This window comes from Melopsittacus undulatus, chromosome 2 (assembly GCF_012275295.1).
Source record: "Melopsittacus undulatus isolate bMelUnd1 chromosome 2, bMelUnd1.mat.Z, whole genome shotgun sequence".
NCBI lineage: Eukaryota > Metazoa > Chordata > Aves > Psittaciformes > Psittaculidae > Melopsittacus > Melopsittacus undulatus.
Window position 1 is genome coordinate 102103610 of NC_047528.1, and position 19537 is coordinate 102123146.

At 40.8% G+C, this 19537-nt stretch overlaps 1 protein-coding gene across 8 annotated transcripts in view; it reads left to right on the forward strand.

Annotated features, from left to right (window-relative positions):
- The window catches only part of ST3GAL6 (ST3 beta-galactoside alpha-2,3-sialyltransferase 6), a 76957-nt gene that overhangs the window by 49962 nt on the left and 7458 nt on the right, over nt 1-19537 (forward strand). For 7 of the 8 annotated variants that reach the window (XM_031051261.2, XM_031051260.2, XM_005151593.4 and 4 more), the window contains 7 exons: nt 480-548; nt 1825-1902; nt 4706-4809; nt 6152-6215; nt 13330-13425; nt 15518-15704; nt 16930-17067. In XM_031051261.2, the coding sequence (XP_030907121.1) occupies nt 480-548; nt 1825-1902; nt 4706-4809; nt 6152-6215; nt 13330-13425; nt 15518-15704; nt 16930-17067 (736 nt within the window). The remainder of the gene's footprint in view (nt 1-479; nt 549-1824; nt 1903-4705; nt 4810-6151; nt 6216-13329; nt 13426-15517; nt 15705-16929; nt 17068-19537) is intronic. The other variant, XM_005151594.4, reaches the window with a different exon arrangement.

The following is a 19537-nucleotide window of genomic DNA, read 5'->3' on the forward strand; positions in this document are numbered from 1 at the left end:
TCGGTGAAAAGAGATATCCTATTTGTGTGTCTTGTCTGTAACTCCTGCCACCCCACACGTGCTTACTGTTAGCTTGTTTCTTTAGGTGTCTGATAAATGTCATGGGAGAGGCTTGCTCCACACATGGGAATAACTGTAGTTGTAGTGGGTACCTTTTGAAAAGCTGAAATTTGTCAAGCCAAAGTGACATCCTTGTGAGAAGTGAACCTTCATTGTCTCCAGGCTCCTTGGGACAGGTGTCTTGGGATCTAAAATTCAGCATAGTTACTGAATAAGTTGAGTTTCCATTGCCTTTTTCATAGCTGTGACCAGGACTGAGCAGTGTGTTTGTGTTATGAAGATAATAGTGCTAGCTTTTAAAGGTAGTGACTTATGTGACTCTATTTGTCTTTCTTATAGCATACAATTGATAGAGTGGCTTTCTATTGTGGTTTCTGTTTAAAGTAAACCACAGTGTTGTGACATTTCCCTTTTTGCAGGATTAGCTTTTATGGACAGACTTCTTCTGTGAGGGCTTCTCCTTCCTATGAGACTAGTGGAGTTACCCAGTAAGTTCAGCAGTTGAGTATTTTTGTGGTGGGATTTTTTGGTTTTTTTGGTTGCTTGATTGTCTTTTGGGCAAGTGGGAGGCATTGAGACTAAAATCAGTAGCTTTTGTCTGTAGGCTCACCATTCATCTGGTTATTGTACTGGTTATTGTCTGTTGGCTGTTTCTGTCATGAACACAATTGTAACATGTCTGGCAAAGGGAGTTTGTCCATGTCATGTTTCCAGTGTTCAGTTAATATTTATGGCCATTTACACTGATTGTCTGTAACAAGCAGTGAATTGATGGAAGGGCATTTGTTTATAACTTCCAAATTTCTGCAATTCTGAGTTATACCTGAATAAAATGAGCAGAGCTACAAGGGCAGCTATTGTGCTTTAAATTTAGTAAGTCAGAGGTGTCGTTAACTTGTGATGCACAACTGCATGTATAAGCAGATCTTGTGCTAGTAAATTCTTGCAATTAGGTTTCTGGGACTAATAAGTGCCTATGCTAAAATTTAAAAGCCAGGCTCTTCTTTCTGAAGCCATCCTGCAAAATGCCATCTGTCAGGCTTATGCTAAAAGCAACGAGCTGGCCAGCTGATACGTTCACAGGGTGCTTTTTTAGTGTCAGTATTCACATGACAACTTGGGGTTATGAAAAGCAATTAACCTTAATGGTCTGTTTGGCTTGTGGTTCTAATGTGGTGGTTTCATCCTTCTCTTTTTAATGCAGTCCAGATGCACCCATTGCTCACACTGAACTTTGTCCTCCCTTCTGGGCTTTGTATTTGTTATTAACTGGGCTAAATCACCAAGGTGGGAATGTTCTTAGAAATGTCTTAGCCTTATGAGAGGAATGACTTAAGCCCAAAGAATCTCACTTTCCTTGAAGCACCCTATGTGGTACTCTCGCTGTTCCCCACTCTAAATGAGACTCTTCTCTGAGGAGTACTGGCAATGCTATCTGGTATGGCTGCAGGATTGATTCAGCCCAGGTGTCCTGCTTCTCTGCAGATAGGTCTGAAATCTCACCTGGTTATGGATGCTTTGATAGTTACTGAGAAGGGAGGTTGCAGACCCTTTGGAACAGTGCCATGAGATAAAAGCCTTTGCTAGTAATTGTATGCTGCAATGATAAAAATCCATCTTTATGATACAATGGCAATCATGAAAATTTAATGTGATGTTAACTCAGTAATCAGCTTTTATTAATTTGACTTGTCCAAGTTCCCTACCTTGTTGCTGCTACCAATTCCTGTTAACTGCTATTTCTTTGAAATTCTTCTTTTGCAGGCTGCCACCTACGGCTGTGGAGAGAAGGAACGCACTGGACACTTGTCTCCTGAAACCAGCATTTGAATCTTTACTGGAGTGAGTATTCTGTGGGAAGTAGAGGGAAAAGGAAAGTCTGTGCTGATTGAGGTAGAAATGAGCTATTTACATATTCTGGCCTATTTCACATTTTGATTTACCTCTGAAAGTACAGCTTTTTCATTGTTACTCTTCCTGGTTGTGGCAACACAAATTGTTTATCTTGCCACTGAACGGCATCTGAGCAATACCACACAACTAGCTCAAAATGCTGGTGTTTGTACTGAATAAATAAATATATCCTGTCCAGATACTCTAGCTAATGATATTCTAACAGTGAAGCTATTATAATGATTGAAATACAAGCCTTAGGTTCCCTCTGCTCCATGTTTTGGATGTAAAAAAGTCTTACATCCAGGACTGAAGCTCAGTCATTCTGTTATTAAAACCCTGCACTTCAAAGAATTTTTGATAGTTAAATATTTCTGTAGCAGCTAGGAATCAGAAAATCTCTTTACTTATTTAGAAAGTGGAGAATGAAATGTGCAAAAATTAATCTAATCTTTAATGGTACAAGCTTCTTCCCCTTCAGTGAAGTTTTAATGAAATTTGAGTTTATTCATGCTTTTGTTCTTTTAATAGTATCGTTGAATTGTGTGTAGGTGATCTCCATTTTAGTGTGCTCATAGAAAGTTGCCTATGTAAAGAAGTGATCATATGAAAAAAGGAACAGCTTCAGCCCAAAAAGAAGGAGGTGTTTGGTCACAAAAGTACATCAAGAGGTTTGTGAGGAAATAACAGGAGTTTTTGTTATTAGAAGCACAAGTCTTAAATGAGAGGTCAAGAAAGTACTGCAGGACCAGAAGCAGACAGGCTATATTGTTGGCTTTGTGATTTGCTTGAGCAGACATTGAGTATGGTCCTGGGGAAGCTTGAGAAAATGTTTAGACCAAGTCCTGGCTGAGGGAGTCTTAAAGCTCTAAGCAAAGACACCATTGCTTTTTTTTTCTGTACAAGAAAACATGGCTTTGATGCAGTGCTATTATTATGTTAACAATCTTAAGTTTGTTCTACCCGAAACAGTCCTGTGGTCTTTGAGCCTTAGTTAGCTGCCTGCTCCAGTGAAGTAGTCCTAGTTTGCTCCTTACTTCCCCCAGTGTGGCCAGGCTGTCTCCATGTCAGGCTCAGCAGTATAGCTCTGGTGCTGAGCAAGGGGGGCAGGGATGGACTCAGATGCGCAACAAGAACAAAGGTGCAGAGCTGGAACAGAATCTCTTGCATATTTCCACAGCTCCTTTACAGAGATAGTTTGTGTAAGCTGAAGAGCTGGTCTGTGCACTTTGGTAATAGCCTGGGGAGGTTGCAGGGATTTTTAACCTGGCAGAATTATTTATTGGAAGGGAACCAGAGCTAGAAATAAGAATCTCTTCACAGTAGATGCATTATTTAGTTATTATGTCTAAGCTTACCAGCTGCTTCTGAACAGCAAGGCATTACATTTAATACAGGTGTTCAGTGCATGTCTCAAAGTTAGCTGGTCTTGCTTAGTTAAACTATGGCCTAGTTCTTGGTGTGTGGGCTGTGGTATTTTGTTGGGTTTTTGGGTTTTTTTTTTTCCTTTTTACTGTTAGTATCTTCTGAATACATAGGTCTTAGAGTGAGATACTTGCTTTGTAAAGCTGACATGGAGGGGTTTTTTTAACAGCTATTAATATTCTTCACAGAGAAACAAGTCATGTGCTGGCTGTAGGTATTTATGATCCACACTAGGCTCTCTTGCTGTGACTGTATGCTTCTTTGTTAACACTTTAATATAAGACCTAGTATTCAGGATCACTCCAGTAAGCCATTTCAGTGAGTGTGTGACTATTTAACTCCAAGGTAAAGCCAAGGGCATGATGGCATGTGACAGGATTAGGTCTACTGTTCATTTATTTGACTTGACTTGGGAAGTATGGTAACATGAACCCTTCCCTGAGAGAACCCTTGTCTATGGTTGCTGGCTTTTGAAGAAATGACCCATTCTTTCTGTCTTGATGCTTATAGGGTATGATGCCATCATATTCTAGTTTGCAGGAGGAATGTGCTTTTGAGACAGTCCTCCTTGTGATCCCCATGTGTCACTCTTCTCATCACAGGGTGACCTTGGCACATGTGGTCTGGGCTCCTTTTGGACATCTGGCTAAGCCAGAAGATGCACTGCAGGAGCACGTCTGCTGTGCTGCAGCTGCTAAGGAGTGTTCAATCTGCAGCACCCTACTGGAGTTAGCCTAGCACAAAAACCAAACTGAGATGTGTAGAATGTGGATGTGAGAACTCCATACTTTTTCCTGTATGGGTGCTGCAAAGTACTTACTAATGTGAACATAGCCACTTGTTTGGAATGGGAATGTATCTCAAATAAGCTGATGTCTTCAGGAGATGGTATTTCCAAGTTAAAACACCTTGTTTCAAGTCCAGTTCTGTAAATTGCAGTATATAATAATAGTTTAATTTTCTTTGCTGCCTCTGTTACATACTTTTCAAACCTGAAGTTATTCATTGTCTTTCTGGGTAACATGTTCTCTTAAACATGTTCTTAGGTTTTAAGCTTTCAGTCATGTGACTTTAATGACTTTGTAACTTACAGTAGCAGAGAGAGTGAGGGTGTAATTTTATTTCACACTCTACCTGTATTTTCCAATACAAAATCTTTCCCTTTTGTCATCTGCTTTCTTTCCCTGTGTTCATGAGTTTTCTTCTTTTAAAAATTGATAATACTTGCAGTAGGATGAAGAAAGCTTTTTTAAAAAGAAATTGCATTAATTACTGGCTAATTGAAATACATAATCTGGATTTTTGAAACTTTTTTTCCTTTCATTAGTGTTGACAAAATATACCCGTTCCTGTGTGCTAATGATTTTATCAGAGTGGCGGAGTTCCACGGGAGTGATAAATTTGAACTACCTTACGGAATAAAGAGAGCAGGTTTGTATTCTCCCATGTACCTCAGTTTTAAACAGAAATACCTAAATGGCATGTAAAGGCACTGACTCTCAGGCTCTGGTCTTTCCTGTTCACCAACACAAATTCTTTTGGGGGCATCTAGCAGTGACTCAGTGGTTTCATTTAGTCCCTCTGATCTGTCACCCTCCTGTTTTTAACAAATAAAGCAACATGTTGGGGTTGCCCCTTTTAGCAGAGAAGCTCCAAAAAGGTGGAGGTGAGGAAGAATGGGGCTTATTCAGCTTCTTTTTGTTTGTGTGTGAACTGAAGTGCTAAAGATACTCAGCTAGCACCTTACTAGGTGAAGTATTATCTGGGTCAATATGATGGGGTTTGATCAACACGCTTAAGCTGATCAGGATCAAGAGTCCTACTGAGGCATAAGTCCCCAGGTTGGGGCAGTTATATAATCAAATTTTCCCTTTTACTGGACTAGTTTTTACCACCAGGGGAGGTGTCACTGTGGCTGCAGGGGGTATTCCTGCCATTGCACAGGTGCTGTACCTGTGTGTGCTTGCTCATGTCTGCTACTTGTGTTGATCAGGGCATAGTAAACAGGGGCAGAGACCCTAAGGGGCTTAGTCATCCTTTTGGAAAGGGTTGTAAGTCTCAAATCACAAATTTTTTAATACTGAACTGTGTACCTTCCTAGTACTGTGCAGATCTGGGTTTTAGACTCTGTTTGCCCTACATCAACACAAGGAAGATGATGCGTTTTTCTGCATCTCTGGAGCTGCAGTGAGAAAAAGTATGTTTGAGAACGAGTTGAGGCCACTTCTCAGTTTGAGGCACATTGAGTGTCCAGCAGGTGCCTGCCCACCATGAGAGAGCTGGGAAAGTGCTTGTAGCCAGCTTTGCCAATGGGCACAGGCTGGATTGATGTCTTCTCCCAAGATAGCAAATGCTGTTACTGCCTCTGGCTGTGCATCACCTCTTGGGTCAAGGCTGCTTCTGTTTCAGCTGAAGTTGGGTAGAAGAAAAGCCAAAGTCAACTGGAATGCAGGACTTGGAAATTCTCCCAATGATTATTTACTGTTACAGATTGATTGATTTATTTTTTTTATATAAATCTCCTGCTGTTTTCTAACAGGAGAGCGCTGGGGCAGGAAAAGCTTCCTAGAGAGGAGCTCTTGCAAACCTGATTTTCTTTGGCATTGTTGACTGACCTGTGGCCCTAAATGACAAGTGTTCTTATTCTGAGTTTTTTATGCACAGTGTGTGAAAACTGCTGTATCTGAAAATGCTGTAATCAGGGTGGCAGGCTTATTTTTATATCAAAAAGCATTGAACATTTTAATGAATCTTCTTCATATTTGCTTTCTAGAGCAGTTCTTTCGTTTAGCCCTTTCAAGACTGCAGAACTGTGGACTTTTCAATGAAGACAACAGGTGAGATGGTTTATTTGATACTGTTTCTGTTAATTGTATTTTAAATATTAAATATCTGAAAAGGAATTAGTAGTGTTATCCTGAAATTGCTCAGATTAGCCAGATCTGATTGACAGTGTCCAAGCAATATCTGATGTCTGTAACTGATTCCAAGATTTAAGTAAGTTTGGTTTTATACATACATAGCATTAGCATTCAAGAATAATTCTTCTGTAAGAGAACTTGAACTTAGAGATTTCTTTTCGTAAGTTTATTAGGAGTTTGCTAACTGAATGCAGTCCCATCTTCCTGTAGTATCTTTCCATGCATCAGGAAAGTGAAACCACCCCTTAAAAGTTCAGTGTGATGTCCTTTTTCAGAATCATTATTAGTGTAAGCTAGATAATGTTTGAGATAAGCATATGCAGACCAGTGACTGTTTCTAAGCAGAAGAAATCTTATGCATATCCCTGTGCTGCTGCATTTGCTGGCCTGCTGCATGCCCTTGTTTGTATGTGTGCTCAGCTTCCTTTTCCTATAAATAAGGGAGACCTAAGCATACAGGAAAGACTCTTCTGGCCTTTTGAGAATAAACAGGGTGTGGCATAGATTGGAGCATGACTTAGATAACTTCCTTCCTATGTATTAGATTACACTGTTTAAATCTCTTGATTAGAAGCTGCTTCTGCCCATATTTTTTGTTTAGTTTTGGATGGTTTGTGTGTGTGTGATTATTGAGGTTTATTTTGGTTTGGGTTTTTGTTTTATTTTGTTGGAGGTAGTATGGTAAAGTTGGAAAGTATACTGAAATCCTGTGACCAAATGATGCAAATGACTTCTTAGGTTTGTAGTCTAGCAAACAGGCTGACAGCCAGCCGTATGTCACATTAATGTGAGAATTCTTAATAGAGTTGAACACATATGATGCTGAGCTTGGCTGTATTTTTTTAATCAAGGAGATCAAATGGAAGATTATTGCTTCAAGGCAAATGGTAGGATCACATTCTAATTAACTTGGGTGGCATATGAGCAAAATAATTGTTTTTAATACCCAGTTTTCCTTTTATGTGCTTTTCTTTACCTACTGTAGTCCTTCCTTCCAATGTGTTTAGTGTCTATTTCTAGGATGTTCAGGTTTACTCTTGGGGGTGAGGAAAGGGGGTAAATCCCAACATAAGAAGGATGTGGACCTGTTAGAACACATCCAGAGGAGGGCCCTGAAGATAATCAGTGGGCTGGATCACCTCTCCTGTGAAGACAGAGAGACTTGGGCTTGTTCAGCTTGTAGAAGAGAAGGCTCAGGGGAGACCTTAGAGGAGCTTCCAGTAACTACAGGCAGCCTGCAAGAAATCTGGAGAGGGATTTCTTATGAGGGCATGTAGGGATTAGACAAGGGGTAATGGCTTTAAACTGGAAGAGGGGAGATTTAGTTAAATATTAGGAAGAACTCCTTTACTACAAGGGTGGTGAGACACTGGAACAGGTTGCCCAGAGAAGCAGAGAAGCTGTGGCTGCCCCATCCATGGAAATGTTCAAGGCCAAGTTGGACACAGGGGTTTGTAGCAGCCTGGTCTAGTGGAAGTTGTCCCTGCCTATGGGAGGGGGGCTGGAACTAGATGAACTTTTAAGAATGCTTCCAACCCAAACTGTTCTATCAGGGGTATGATAACTGGGGAAATTCATACAGAATTGGCTGATAAAGGCTATTATTTTTTTCTGGAGATTGAAAGAGAATGCCAAATGCTGTATTATAAATTTCCTGATATCACAAGTTCAGCACTGTAATAATTTTGGCTGTTGTGATGCCTGCAGTACAGAATAGTACCTTTTAAATGGAAATGTCTGTCCTCAAAAGTAAGGTAATTGGTATTATGAATGTAGGTTCTCTGAGATATAGATATGTTTCATGGTTCATGAAGTATGCTTCATTTTAATAAAAGTAATATATTTTGGTAGTACTGAAGCAAAATGAGAACTATTACTATTTAATAGACAGCAGTATAAACACAAATATGATGACTTCAATGCTTTGTTCTCTCTAGATCTATCAGGTTTTGTGCATAGCACTGTTGGGGCATGAATTACAGTAGTAAGGAAGAGCTTTTATACATCCACATTCATCTGAGATACAGTGACTTAAATGTGAAACACTTTGGGAATTAATCCTAACAACATTCTCTGATAATACAGAATTATTGGGTGGTTCTGCAATGCTGCTGCTTAATTCAGCCTTTCTGGCAGAATGAGAAATGAATTTCCCCATAAGCATTTCCTGGGGGAACCTGCTATGAAGTATTTTAACAAATACTAGGTTATATGAGCACCAAATGTATGGGTTGCTGTATACATAGCTGTATTTGTGTGCACCTTATGTAAAACTATACATAGTGTGAGCTACAAAGGATTTCTTTCCAAACAATACCATTTTCCAAACTTAGGTGCTCTCACTGTGTAAAGTCCTAGTTCTCCAAAACTCTTTGGAAATGAACAGTGTCACTGACTGCAGTGGAATAGCCTGTAGGAAAAGGGTTTCCAGGCTAAGGGTATATCCACAAAGTAACCTCTGAACACTGACTCAACCTGTTTCCTCAGGATTACTTGCTGGGCACTCTTAGGACTTCTGCTCAACAGCAGTGAATTCTTACAAATGCATTTACACAATTCTGAGTCAGGAAAACATGACCTCTGCATTCTCCTTTTACCAAATAACCTCAAAGGAAATAATTTGCATTCCCCAGCTGACTACGGGGGGTGTGTACTAAAGAAACTGAGGTTGAGGTCATCTTTTTTCCTTTTTGAGAGAAACAGTATTTCAGTGGAATGTGTAAGATGCAAACCTGCTGACCTTTAAAAGCTATATTTCCATTTAACAAATTTATTTTTTTTTTCATAGACTAGGAAAATGTTTATTTTAGTATTTCACCACATAAACAATATATGTAAAGCAATGCTTGGCTTTGAGATTAAGACGCTCTTGTAACCATATGAATAGGGCAATAGTTCAATAGTTTGAGTGACTAATGGGATTGCATTCAAATGGTGGAGATGAGTTACCATGTGATTGCATCAGGGTCCATTTATACTCTTAAGTAGATCTTGAACATCTAAATACAATCCCTTAGCAACTGTTATAGCTGAGGTTTTACTGTTTTTCACTTTCATCAGTATTGTGCTGGTGGTTGTAAACTAGACATCCAGACATTTCAGTCTGTTATATTTCACTTGTAGCACACCTGATGTTGTTTAAGGACATCTGAATTTATTTCTCTTCTTTCCAATTTGTTGATTTGGAAAGAGTGAGTGTTATTCACCCTTTAGGGTGAGTGGAGTTTTTTAATTAAAAAAAAAAAGGAAAAAAAATAAAAAAGAAACTTCGTAAGTGGGGTTGGTAAAATATCTGGGAGTAACAGTCTGACAATAAGTACAGGTCAGTTTATTTAACTTAAGTATCTTTGAATACAGTCCAGCCTGGCTACATATTCTTTATCTCAATGTTGTGGTTTAAATCCAGTCAGCCATAAATCACACAGCTGCTCTCTCACTTCCCCCCTTTTCTTCCCCCACCCTGGCTCCTCGAGGGATGGGAAGGAGAATCAAAAGAATGTAATTCCCATGGGTTGAGATAAGAACAGTATAACTAACACAAATCACTGCTGCTACCATCTATAATAATAATGATAAAAGAAATAACAAGGGAAGAGAATACAATACCACCCACCGACCAATAATACCCAGCCTGACCGAGCACCAACCAATACCTAGTCCCACCCCGCAGTCAACTAGCCCTTCTGGGTAACTCTCAGTTACATCCTGGGCATGACGTGCTGTGGTATGGAATACCTCTTTGGCTAGTTTGGATCAGGTGTCCTGTCTCTGCTTCCTCCCAGCTTCCCCTCCTCGCTGGCAGAGCATGAGGCTCACAAAGTCCTTGGTCAGTCTAAATGTTTGAGCAGTAACTAAAAACATCAGTGTTATCAGAGCTGTTCCCAGGCCGAAAGTCAAAAGCACAGCACTGCACCAGCTACTAAGAAGGAGAAAAAAATTACTGCTACTGCTAAACCCAGGGCACTCAATTTAACATGTCAGTTTTCTGTGATATTATATTCAATTTTTTTATGCTAGCATAAACCATTCCTCTCCCTGCTTATCATTGTCAGCAGAATCTGTGTTACTGTGGGCACAGGCTTACGATTGTAACTGAGTACACTTGAATATAGAGAAGGGGGACAAAGGAGAGAACACAGCTCAGCAATAGCCCACTTGTGCTAGAATTCCTGTTTGAGTTGGTCCACTTGGACTTCCTGAGCTTGACAGAGATTAAAAGCTGGTCTGACTAATTTGTTTGACTGTATTTATGACTGTATTCATGTACAATTCATCAGGAATACTTGATTTATTCGTTAACTTTATACACTTGACAAGTTCACGTACTAATGTTAGATGCTTTATGGGTTATCTGAAGGCAGCCAATAATTTTGAGTGTGTGTGTTTGTGTGTGTGTGTTAAGGGCACTGGACTTTGAAAGCATAATCAAACTTCAAATTCTGAATCAAATTCAATTTCCCATCCAAGCAGTATTAGTCAGCTGAGGTGGGTTGACCTTGGCTGGGTGCTAAGTGCTCACCAAAGCCACTATCACAAGATAAGGACAGTGGGAGATCACTCGCCAATCACCATCATCGGCAAAACAGACTCAACTTTGGGGAAAAAATTCTATTTCATTTATTACCAATCAAGTCTGAGTAGGATAATGACAAATAAAATTGAATATTGAAACACCTTACACACATCCCTTCTTCCTGGGCTTAACTCATGAATTCTCTACCTCCCCAGCCCCAGCAGCAACAAGGGCCCAGGGAATGGGGGCTGCTCTCAGTACATCACAGGTTGTCTCTGCTGCTCCTTCTCCTCAGGGGAGGACTCCTCACACTCTTTCCCTGCTCCAGCGCAGGGTCCCTCCCACAGGAGACAGTTCTGCATGAACTTCTCCAGTGTTAGTCCTTCTCACAGGCTGCACTTCTTCACAAACTGCTTCAGCATGGAGTCAGTCCTTCAGGAAAAGACTGATCTAGTGTGGGTCCCTGTGGGGTCACCAGTCCTGCCAGCATACCTGCTCCAGTGTGGGCTCCTCTCTCGACAGGTCCACAGGCCCAGTGCCTTACCCCTCTCACAGTAAAGAACTTCTTCCTTACATCTAACCTGAGCTTCCCCTGTTCTAAGTTTAAACCCATTACTCTTGTCCTATTGCTGCAGTCCCTGATGAAGAGTCCCTTTCTGGCATCTGAACATTGATGTAACAGGTTTTCACCACTCTGATTTCCAAGGTACTGAGTCACATAGACTTGTGGTATTACCTGGAAATCTTTTTATGAATGCTTGGCTTCTGGTAAGCTGCTCAGGAAACACTAGAGAAAGGTGTGCCAGGTTTTTCCATGTAACCCCACCCTAATAGCTGTGCTTAGCAGCACTATTTAAATATATATTTACATGTATGTATAAATTTTTAGAGGCAACTCCCTCTGCTGATGTGGCTCTAGAGCAGCAGGTGAGAAGGTGCCATCCCAGCATTTCCTTTGAAATGCAATGCCTTTTATCTCTGGCATTTATTGACATTTCACCTTTCCTGTAAGCTTCAGGCTTTCAGCATTACTGTGAGGCTCAATTTTCCCATAGCCCACATGCAGTACAGCATAACTGCATTAACTGTGGGAGACACAGGGAACTGCTTTGTACATTGATGTGTTGGTTGGTCTTGGCTGCAAGAAGCTGTTTTCACTGATGTTGAACAATACTCTTAGCTGAGAAAACAACTTGGACTGTCTGAAGAGGAACATATTGATTAGTCTTCATAAAGTGACTGACACACTGGGCATTTAATACAGATAGTAGTATTTGGGGGATAGTCATGGGGTGCACTATGGTAAGAAAAGAGCCTTTTTGCTGGCTTGAAGAACTGTGGGAATGGGATGCTGGGAGATGGCTCATCCCCAGTAAGCTGTGAGCCTGTTTGTGTCTGAAGAAAATACCGAAATTTTTATTTTGCTGCAGCCAAGTTTGAACACCTTTGCTCTAAATGAAGAAGCAGTTTTACAATGAAAAATGATGTCCTTGTTCTGTAGGAAGGAGTTTGCAGTCTAATACATTTGATGTAAACCTTCCTAAAAGAGGCCAAATCTCTTGAGTTAAAAAACAGCAAGCCTGTGCACTTTGTTTTAAGCAAAGTACACATTTTACTAGCATTAAAATAAGACAGTAGGGAGTGAAAAGTGCACGTAGAAAATGAGGGAGAATGTAGAAAATCTTACCTTTAGAATCTATTTTTGTAAGTTTATGCTTTTCATAATACCTTTTTGGGTTGCTTTTGAACTCTGAATACATTCTAAATTTGAAAGGAATAGCTATTCTGGTTGCATGTAGTATAAGATTTAACTTGAAGCCCACAGTGTTTTATATACTTATTGTGTCTAATTTGAATCTAGTCATATGAGAATGAAACTTCTAATTAAGTATATCATTCTTAAGGCATGACAGCATGCACTTAGTACATGCTTAGGCAGCACTTTCAAGTAGAGGGAGAAAAATCAATATTTGAATGGCGATCATGTGTCATTGGGCTACAGTTTTCCACACGTACAATTCAGAGGCATGTAAGGTAAATTGTGAACATAAATCTTACTGCTTTAGCTTATGTTAGAGATCTTTAGACTTACGAAGTTGTCAGTATTGCAGAAGCACATTAATTTGAGCTATATTTTTCAGACATACTCTGTCCTGGTTGGTATACCTCCAGACTGGAACAAGTTTGAAGCACTGTGGAAGATAATTTATCTAATGGCCGTTACCCATATCAGCAACTGGGTTAGATATCATAAACAGCAAACCACTAGAAGAAGAACATGTATAAAACTGGTTTTACTTCAGAGAAGGCAATTCCTACAATAATGCAACTGCATTTATTTTTTTGAAAGCAGCCTTAGTGTGTGAGAAAGGATTGAGAATACTTTGTAAAGGCCAAGGAGTGTAAAAGATACAGGATTTCCACTAGTAAAAAAAGCCAGCTAAATGCAAATATCTCATGAAAAGCAACATGAAGCAAAGGAAGTCATGCATATTAAAAGCTCTGTTTGTTCCACAGCATTGCCTGTCACCGCTGCGTTGTGGTCGGTAATGGAGGAGTACTTCGAAATAAGACATTAGGGGAGAAAATTGACTCATATGACGTGATAATCAGGTAAATGGTATCTCCTTTTCATTTTGTGTACATGCAAAGAATTAACAAACTTTTGCTTTAGCGTTCAATTATACCAATGCAAATGTATAAAACTTACTTATTTCTCCTGTCACAGCCTTCATTTAAAAAAATTTAGGAAGAAATTGATCAGTGTTTTATTACACAGATTGACTGATACAGGGGAGGAAAGATCACTGGGTGGTAGGTCTGACTCATGTACAGATATATATGTGCAAGATGCTGCCATCAGGGATAGGTCCAAGCACATAGCCCTCGCTGTGAGCAGCATCCTGAGCAGCCCTGCCTCTGACCTTCCATATCACACCTCTTACCCCTGTGCTGGTTTGTGGATTACTTGGAGTGAATTAAATGTTTATGCATGGAGGATGATGTTGATGTCTCTCCATTTTTCTCAAGCATGTTAATTCACACTGGAAGTTTATAAAATGCTTTGACAGACCAGAAGATGCTGTGCTCTGAAGAAGACTGGGTTGGGCTAGGGAAACTGGGGAACTGCTTAGAGAGGAACAGGCAAGGAGAGGGGGAAAAAAAGCTCAAATGCCAAGCAAACTGAAAATGCAGTATTTGGCTAATTACAATTTTCTGCACATTAAGAAAAGATAAACCAGTTTCTCCTTTGCAAGAACTGATATGGTAACTGGTTAAAGAGCCCTTTTGCCTTTAGTTGGTCAGGTAGTGTACCTAAGCCCTCTTTCACCAAACTCTGAGCTGCCATTTCAGTTTTTCTGCTTCAGCGTTGTATTCTTGTTTTTGTTGCTTTGCCATCAATCCTAATACTCATTTTCATAGTAGTGTTTCATTTGTCAGGCATTACCATAAAAAATCTCTATACAAAGCCTGGGGTTTGACATGCATTTGAAAACACACTGATAAGGTGGAAATGAATACATGGAATTCTTCAGTTGTAGCTCCACTTATAAAGTTCAGACTCCAGGTAATGTCCCTGTTCTTAGGAAGCTTCACTTGCCAGCCAACTTTGTGCTTTACAAATAAAACCTGCCTTACATTTATTTTCTCTGTAGCATGATGATGCAGGGAAGCTCCAGAGATTATTTTAAAGCTGTTTCAAGTATTTGGGCTCCTCAGCGATCTGTCTGCTCTTCTTAAAATGGAAATCTTTGTGTAGGCTACTGTTACACATTTAAAAACATATCAAAATTCAAAACTATTTCAGAAGTATTGTACACATTTACTTACTGTGAAGGAACAAAGAGGTCATGTTTTCATTCTGTATTTCATGATGACTTTTGATAAAACTTTGAAATACTCCCTTGTCTGCATACCTTGTTTTGCAAACATTTGTTTTTAAGCAGCATGCTTCCAATGCTGAGAAGTCAGTCACATTGGCAGGGATGGAGCGTGCAGGGACTGCTTGAATTTGCCAAACATTATGCAACACACCTACCAAGCAGAAACTGCAAGGTGGAGGCATTTAATGCAGCCCCTCTAAACACCTCAGCACAGAAGCACATAACCCACCTGTTCACTGCTTATTAATCTGCTGTATCCCAAAGCAGTGGCAGCTGTGCAAGTAATATTTAAAAAAGGAAAAAAACAATAGAGACCTAACACCCCAAACCCCTCAAGCAAACAAAAAAGGCAAACATAAAGATGTATCAGCATCAGGTATGCAGTCATAATCCCTGTTCTTGTATGCTGTAGATAGTGAAGAATATTAAAACATTCTTCAGTTGCCTCTTGTATGGCTCAGATCATCTAGTAGTGTGAATGGAGCAATTGGTAATTCTCCAAGCCAAATAGTCTCTTTGGTCTTCTCTAGTTTCTGTGTTTGAGCCAAATCAGAAGGCTGTCTGCTCAAGTGACACGCGATAAGCAATTGTGTGATTGTGTTCTAAACCATCTTGGCCAAGTTCCCACATGTGATTGATCCCTCAGAGTTAGAGGGTGAGTGTACCTGATAATTGCTCATCTACCATGTAATGTAATAACTAAATGCTGGGCCAGTACCTGGACATGCTGTCTTTCCTACAGACTAACGTGTGTGCCAGCCAGTGCACATTAAGGTTGTGGGTAGGGTGGTCATTGCCATCTCTGTGTCTGTCCTTTGCAGAATGAATAATGGCCCTGTTATAGGGTATGAAGATGATGTTGGGAGGAGGACGACTTTCCGCCTTTCTTACCCGGAATCCATCTTCTCAGATCCGATCCACTACGACCCTAATACGACTGTTGTTCTCATTGTCTTCAAACCACGTGACTTGAAGTGGCTTTGGGAGATACTGGGTGGTCAGAAAGTAGTGAGTTTAATTATTCATGCACTTTGCTTCAGCTTGCCACACACCTCTCATTTAAAGTACCTGTTTTGCTTTGAACTTTAGTCCTAGCTGGGGGGAGCACTGGATCTCCTAATCAGTCTACTCAATATCCCTTTCCCATAAATGTTTCTGGCCTCTTTCTCACACACACTTCAATCATAGATTTAGTTTGGATTGGAAGGGACCCTAAGGATCATCCAGTTCCAAACCCCCTGTCACCAGCAGGGACACCTTCCACTAGACCAGGTTGCTCCAAGCCCCGTGCAGCCTGACCTTGAATGATATATTTGATTGGTATACTTGATCAGAAATATATAGTTGAACAAATATTTAATCAGTTCCTCATCCCACATCACTTTTCGAGGTAACATTTTATCCTCTTCCTAGCACTGTTTCATATTATGGCATGCATGTTCCAGCCATTTCCCTGGTTATTTTATCCTGTACACCTGGTAGAATTGCAGAATAATGTTGGTAGGGACCTTTCTTTGGAGGTCTTTAGTCCAAAACCTTGTTGAAAGAAAGGAAGGTCAAGTTCAAAGCCATGCCAGGCTCTCAGGACATGGTCCAGGTAAGTTTTGAGTATTTCCAAGGATATTTCTGCAACCTCTGTTTCAGTGCTGCAGTGCCCTCACAAAAAAGAATTTCTCATCTTTTCACTGTGTGCCTCTGGAAAGAGTTTGATGCTATCTGTGTTTGTAAACCCTGACCAAATAGTTAAGATGGACTGAACAAACACAGCTTTCTCAGACCCTCTTACTTGCCCTGCTCTCTGGCCCCTTCCGCTGAGCTTGCCCAAGTTTGACACTTGCACAAAAGGGGAGAACCCAAAACAGCATTTGTGAGATCTCAGAAAAGCACAATGCAAAGTACTTGAAAATGATAACATCTGTCTTACATGTTCCTTATGCTCTTACTAATGTGGCCAAGCACACAATGAGCATTTACTGTCTCTGGGGCATACAGCTGGTCCATCAGGGACCTTTCTGCAAAGCTGTTTTACAGGCAGCTGGCCCCAGTCTCTGCTTCTGCAGTGGGTTATCCTATTGTAGGAGTACAACTTGCATGTGTCTTTGCTGAACTTTGAGAGATTCAGCACTCTTTCTTCAACCTTCTGCCCTTGGATTTGATTCTGGTTAGAGTTGCCAAAAAAACAAAATCAACCATGTATAGCTGCTGAAAATGGGTATTTGCTTACCTGTTACAGAGTGCTAAAGGCTTTTGGAAGAAACCGGCTCTGAACATGATATACAAATCTAGTCAAATCAGGATTCTTGATCCCAGCATCACCAGAAAAACAGCTTATGAATGGCTTCGTTTCCCAACAAGGTTTCCCAAGAAGGAGGTAGGGTTTTTAATTCTGTGCCTTTCAATTTTGTGCAACCAAATGTATACTCAGAAGTAATTTTCCCTTTATTATAGTGGACTATGCTAGAACATCTTTTAGGTTCACGTTGCAGTAGTTTGCATAGAATGGTGCTTAGAAAAGATGGAAAAATGGAATCCAGAAAGAGTGGGTAGCCTTGTACACCCATTCTATAATTAGTATTAAATGAGGCTGCTTTTGCAGACAGACATAATGCCTTTTACAAAATAAGGAAAACCAGACTGGTATTCTAACATGGCAGATCCAAAAAGCCTCTAGAAATATTAAGGAGTCTTGAAATATTAAATGCAAGGTGTTACATATTTGTTTTTCTTTAAAAACAAAAACAAAACCACAAAAATTGAAAAAACTCCAAACTGCACAAAACAACAAACAAACAAAAAATCCCCCCAAAATCCCAGCAAAAACAAAACACTATAAAACCCCCACACCCAACTCGCAGTAATTCTAACACTGCTGCAGTTTCCCACTGCTGGGGGTGGATAAGGACTGGGGAGCATACAGGATATTCCAGCCCTGCACTAATGACATATGTCTAACAGCATTTGTGTGCTTACTGATTTGATGCCAAGCATTGTAATGAGTTAACTGGCAATTTGGACACAGAAATAGTTTTAACTGTCGGTTTATGACTGAGGAATGTTTCTGATGAAAGGTAAGGCTTCAAGCTGCCGACCTCTCTTATGCAGTCAGGACTGACCATGTGCTGTGTAGCACAAATACAGTTCCCTGGGGTCACATCGTTGCACAGAACTGCCTCATCAGGATCAGCCAAAAGACATGTGCAGAAATGTTTGACAGGCTGTCACTGTACAGTGTCTGCCCCAACTTTTTCTGGTATAAACTTTCTAATATTTGAGGGAGTTGAGGATTTTTTGCTTTGGGGAGTTTTTGTTCCCCCCCCCCCCTTTTTTTTTTAATCTTTGTAAAATTTTGGGGGTTTTGAGCCTACCAGTGGCTTTTTCCCTCCCTTGTTAACTCTCAAAACTGGAATACCCAGTTTGACTTCGTGCTTGCTGAGGATCCATGCCATTTCAGCTCTTCAGCCAAGGGTGGGAAGAAAGCAACATAATAGCCTGACTGTCTCCTAAAGGGCCACAGAACATTTATGGCCTCCATGGCTCCAGAAATTCCTCCTCTCTGTGGGAGTAAAAGTCAGTGCTGTTGGTGAGCTAGAGATGTTTGTGGTGTCCTGGAGCTAGTATGGAGGAGGCACACACCCCTCAGTCACTTGCATAGCATACATGCCCTTTGCTCTTCTCTAGCTCACTGCGCACTCCTGTCCAGAGTTAGGTAGAGCACATCCGGGCTTGGAGCCCCCTTCTGCTACCTCTGCATCACACTTGCTCCATCCCAGGCATTTGGTAACAGCAAACGTCCACAGTCATACCAAATGGTCAAGATCAGGCATGCTTTTTCTTCCGTCTCAGAGGGTGGCTGCCACGGGAGCCTGCACATCTGTAGTTGCTCACTTCAGCTGCAGGTGGTGCCTCAGGGGTTCCCGTTGTCGGGGTGGACTTCTGCAGGACCCGTTTAGGAGCTTTCTGTCCAGCAGCTTGTCCCTGGGGAGAGCTGGTGCTGCCTTTGCTGTCCTGCACTTCAGCTCCCTCTGCCTGCAGGAGACACGGAAGATCACTATTGCTGTCTACCTTTTGCATTAAGCCGGCCTAGTTCCCTGAGTAGCACGCGTAGTCCAGCAAGCATTTCTGTTTCTTTGTTGGGAGCTGTGGTGGTGTTAGCAGACCTGGGAGAACAACTGCAGAATCAGGTGTGCTGCTTCAGCAGCACTGAAGTCAGAAAGTGTTGCAGAGTCATTCCAGGGCTGTGCTTATCCCCATTAAATGTGAACAAGTTTAATTACAAGCCAAGTGTATCTGGATATTGCTAGGGTGCTGGCATGATAATACATTTTAATAGTGTTCCTTATTTTATTATATTTTTTGAGATGAACTTCCTGATAGCCAAAAGCTAGTTGCAACCTGTGGAATTCCTGTTATTTCCAAATGTCACTACTGACGTGTCACATTCCTGCCATCGTTTTTGGGTTCTGTTTAGTATGGACATTGCAACAGAGTCACCACTAAATTGATGGTATTGGGCCCTGAGGGCAAAAGGTTGTTTTGCTAACTGGCAGGAGCCCTGGACAATAGTGTGCATTTTAAGTTGATGTTATTTCTGGAGCGCTGTAAGAGTTGTATAATGGTACCAGAAAATCTACATAAATGTTGATAGGTCAGTTCTGTGACTTTAAATAGGCTTTCAGAGTTGATGTTAGTAGCCTTTTCCTGGGGTTCTTTAATCTTATGATACAGAAAAATATTCTGTATCATCAAGTGCATCTGCCTTCTCTCTGCACAAAGCTGTCTCATGCTGGTTTGTCTGCCTTGTTTTCAGAGGCAAATTAACTGAGCCTTGGGTAGGAGTTCAG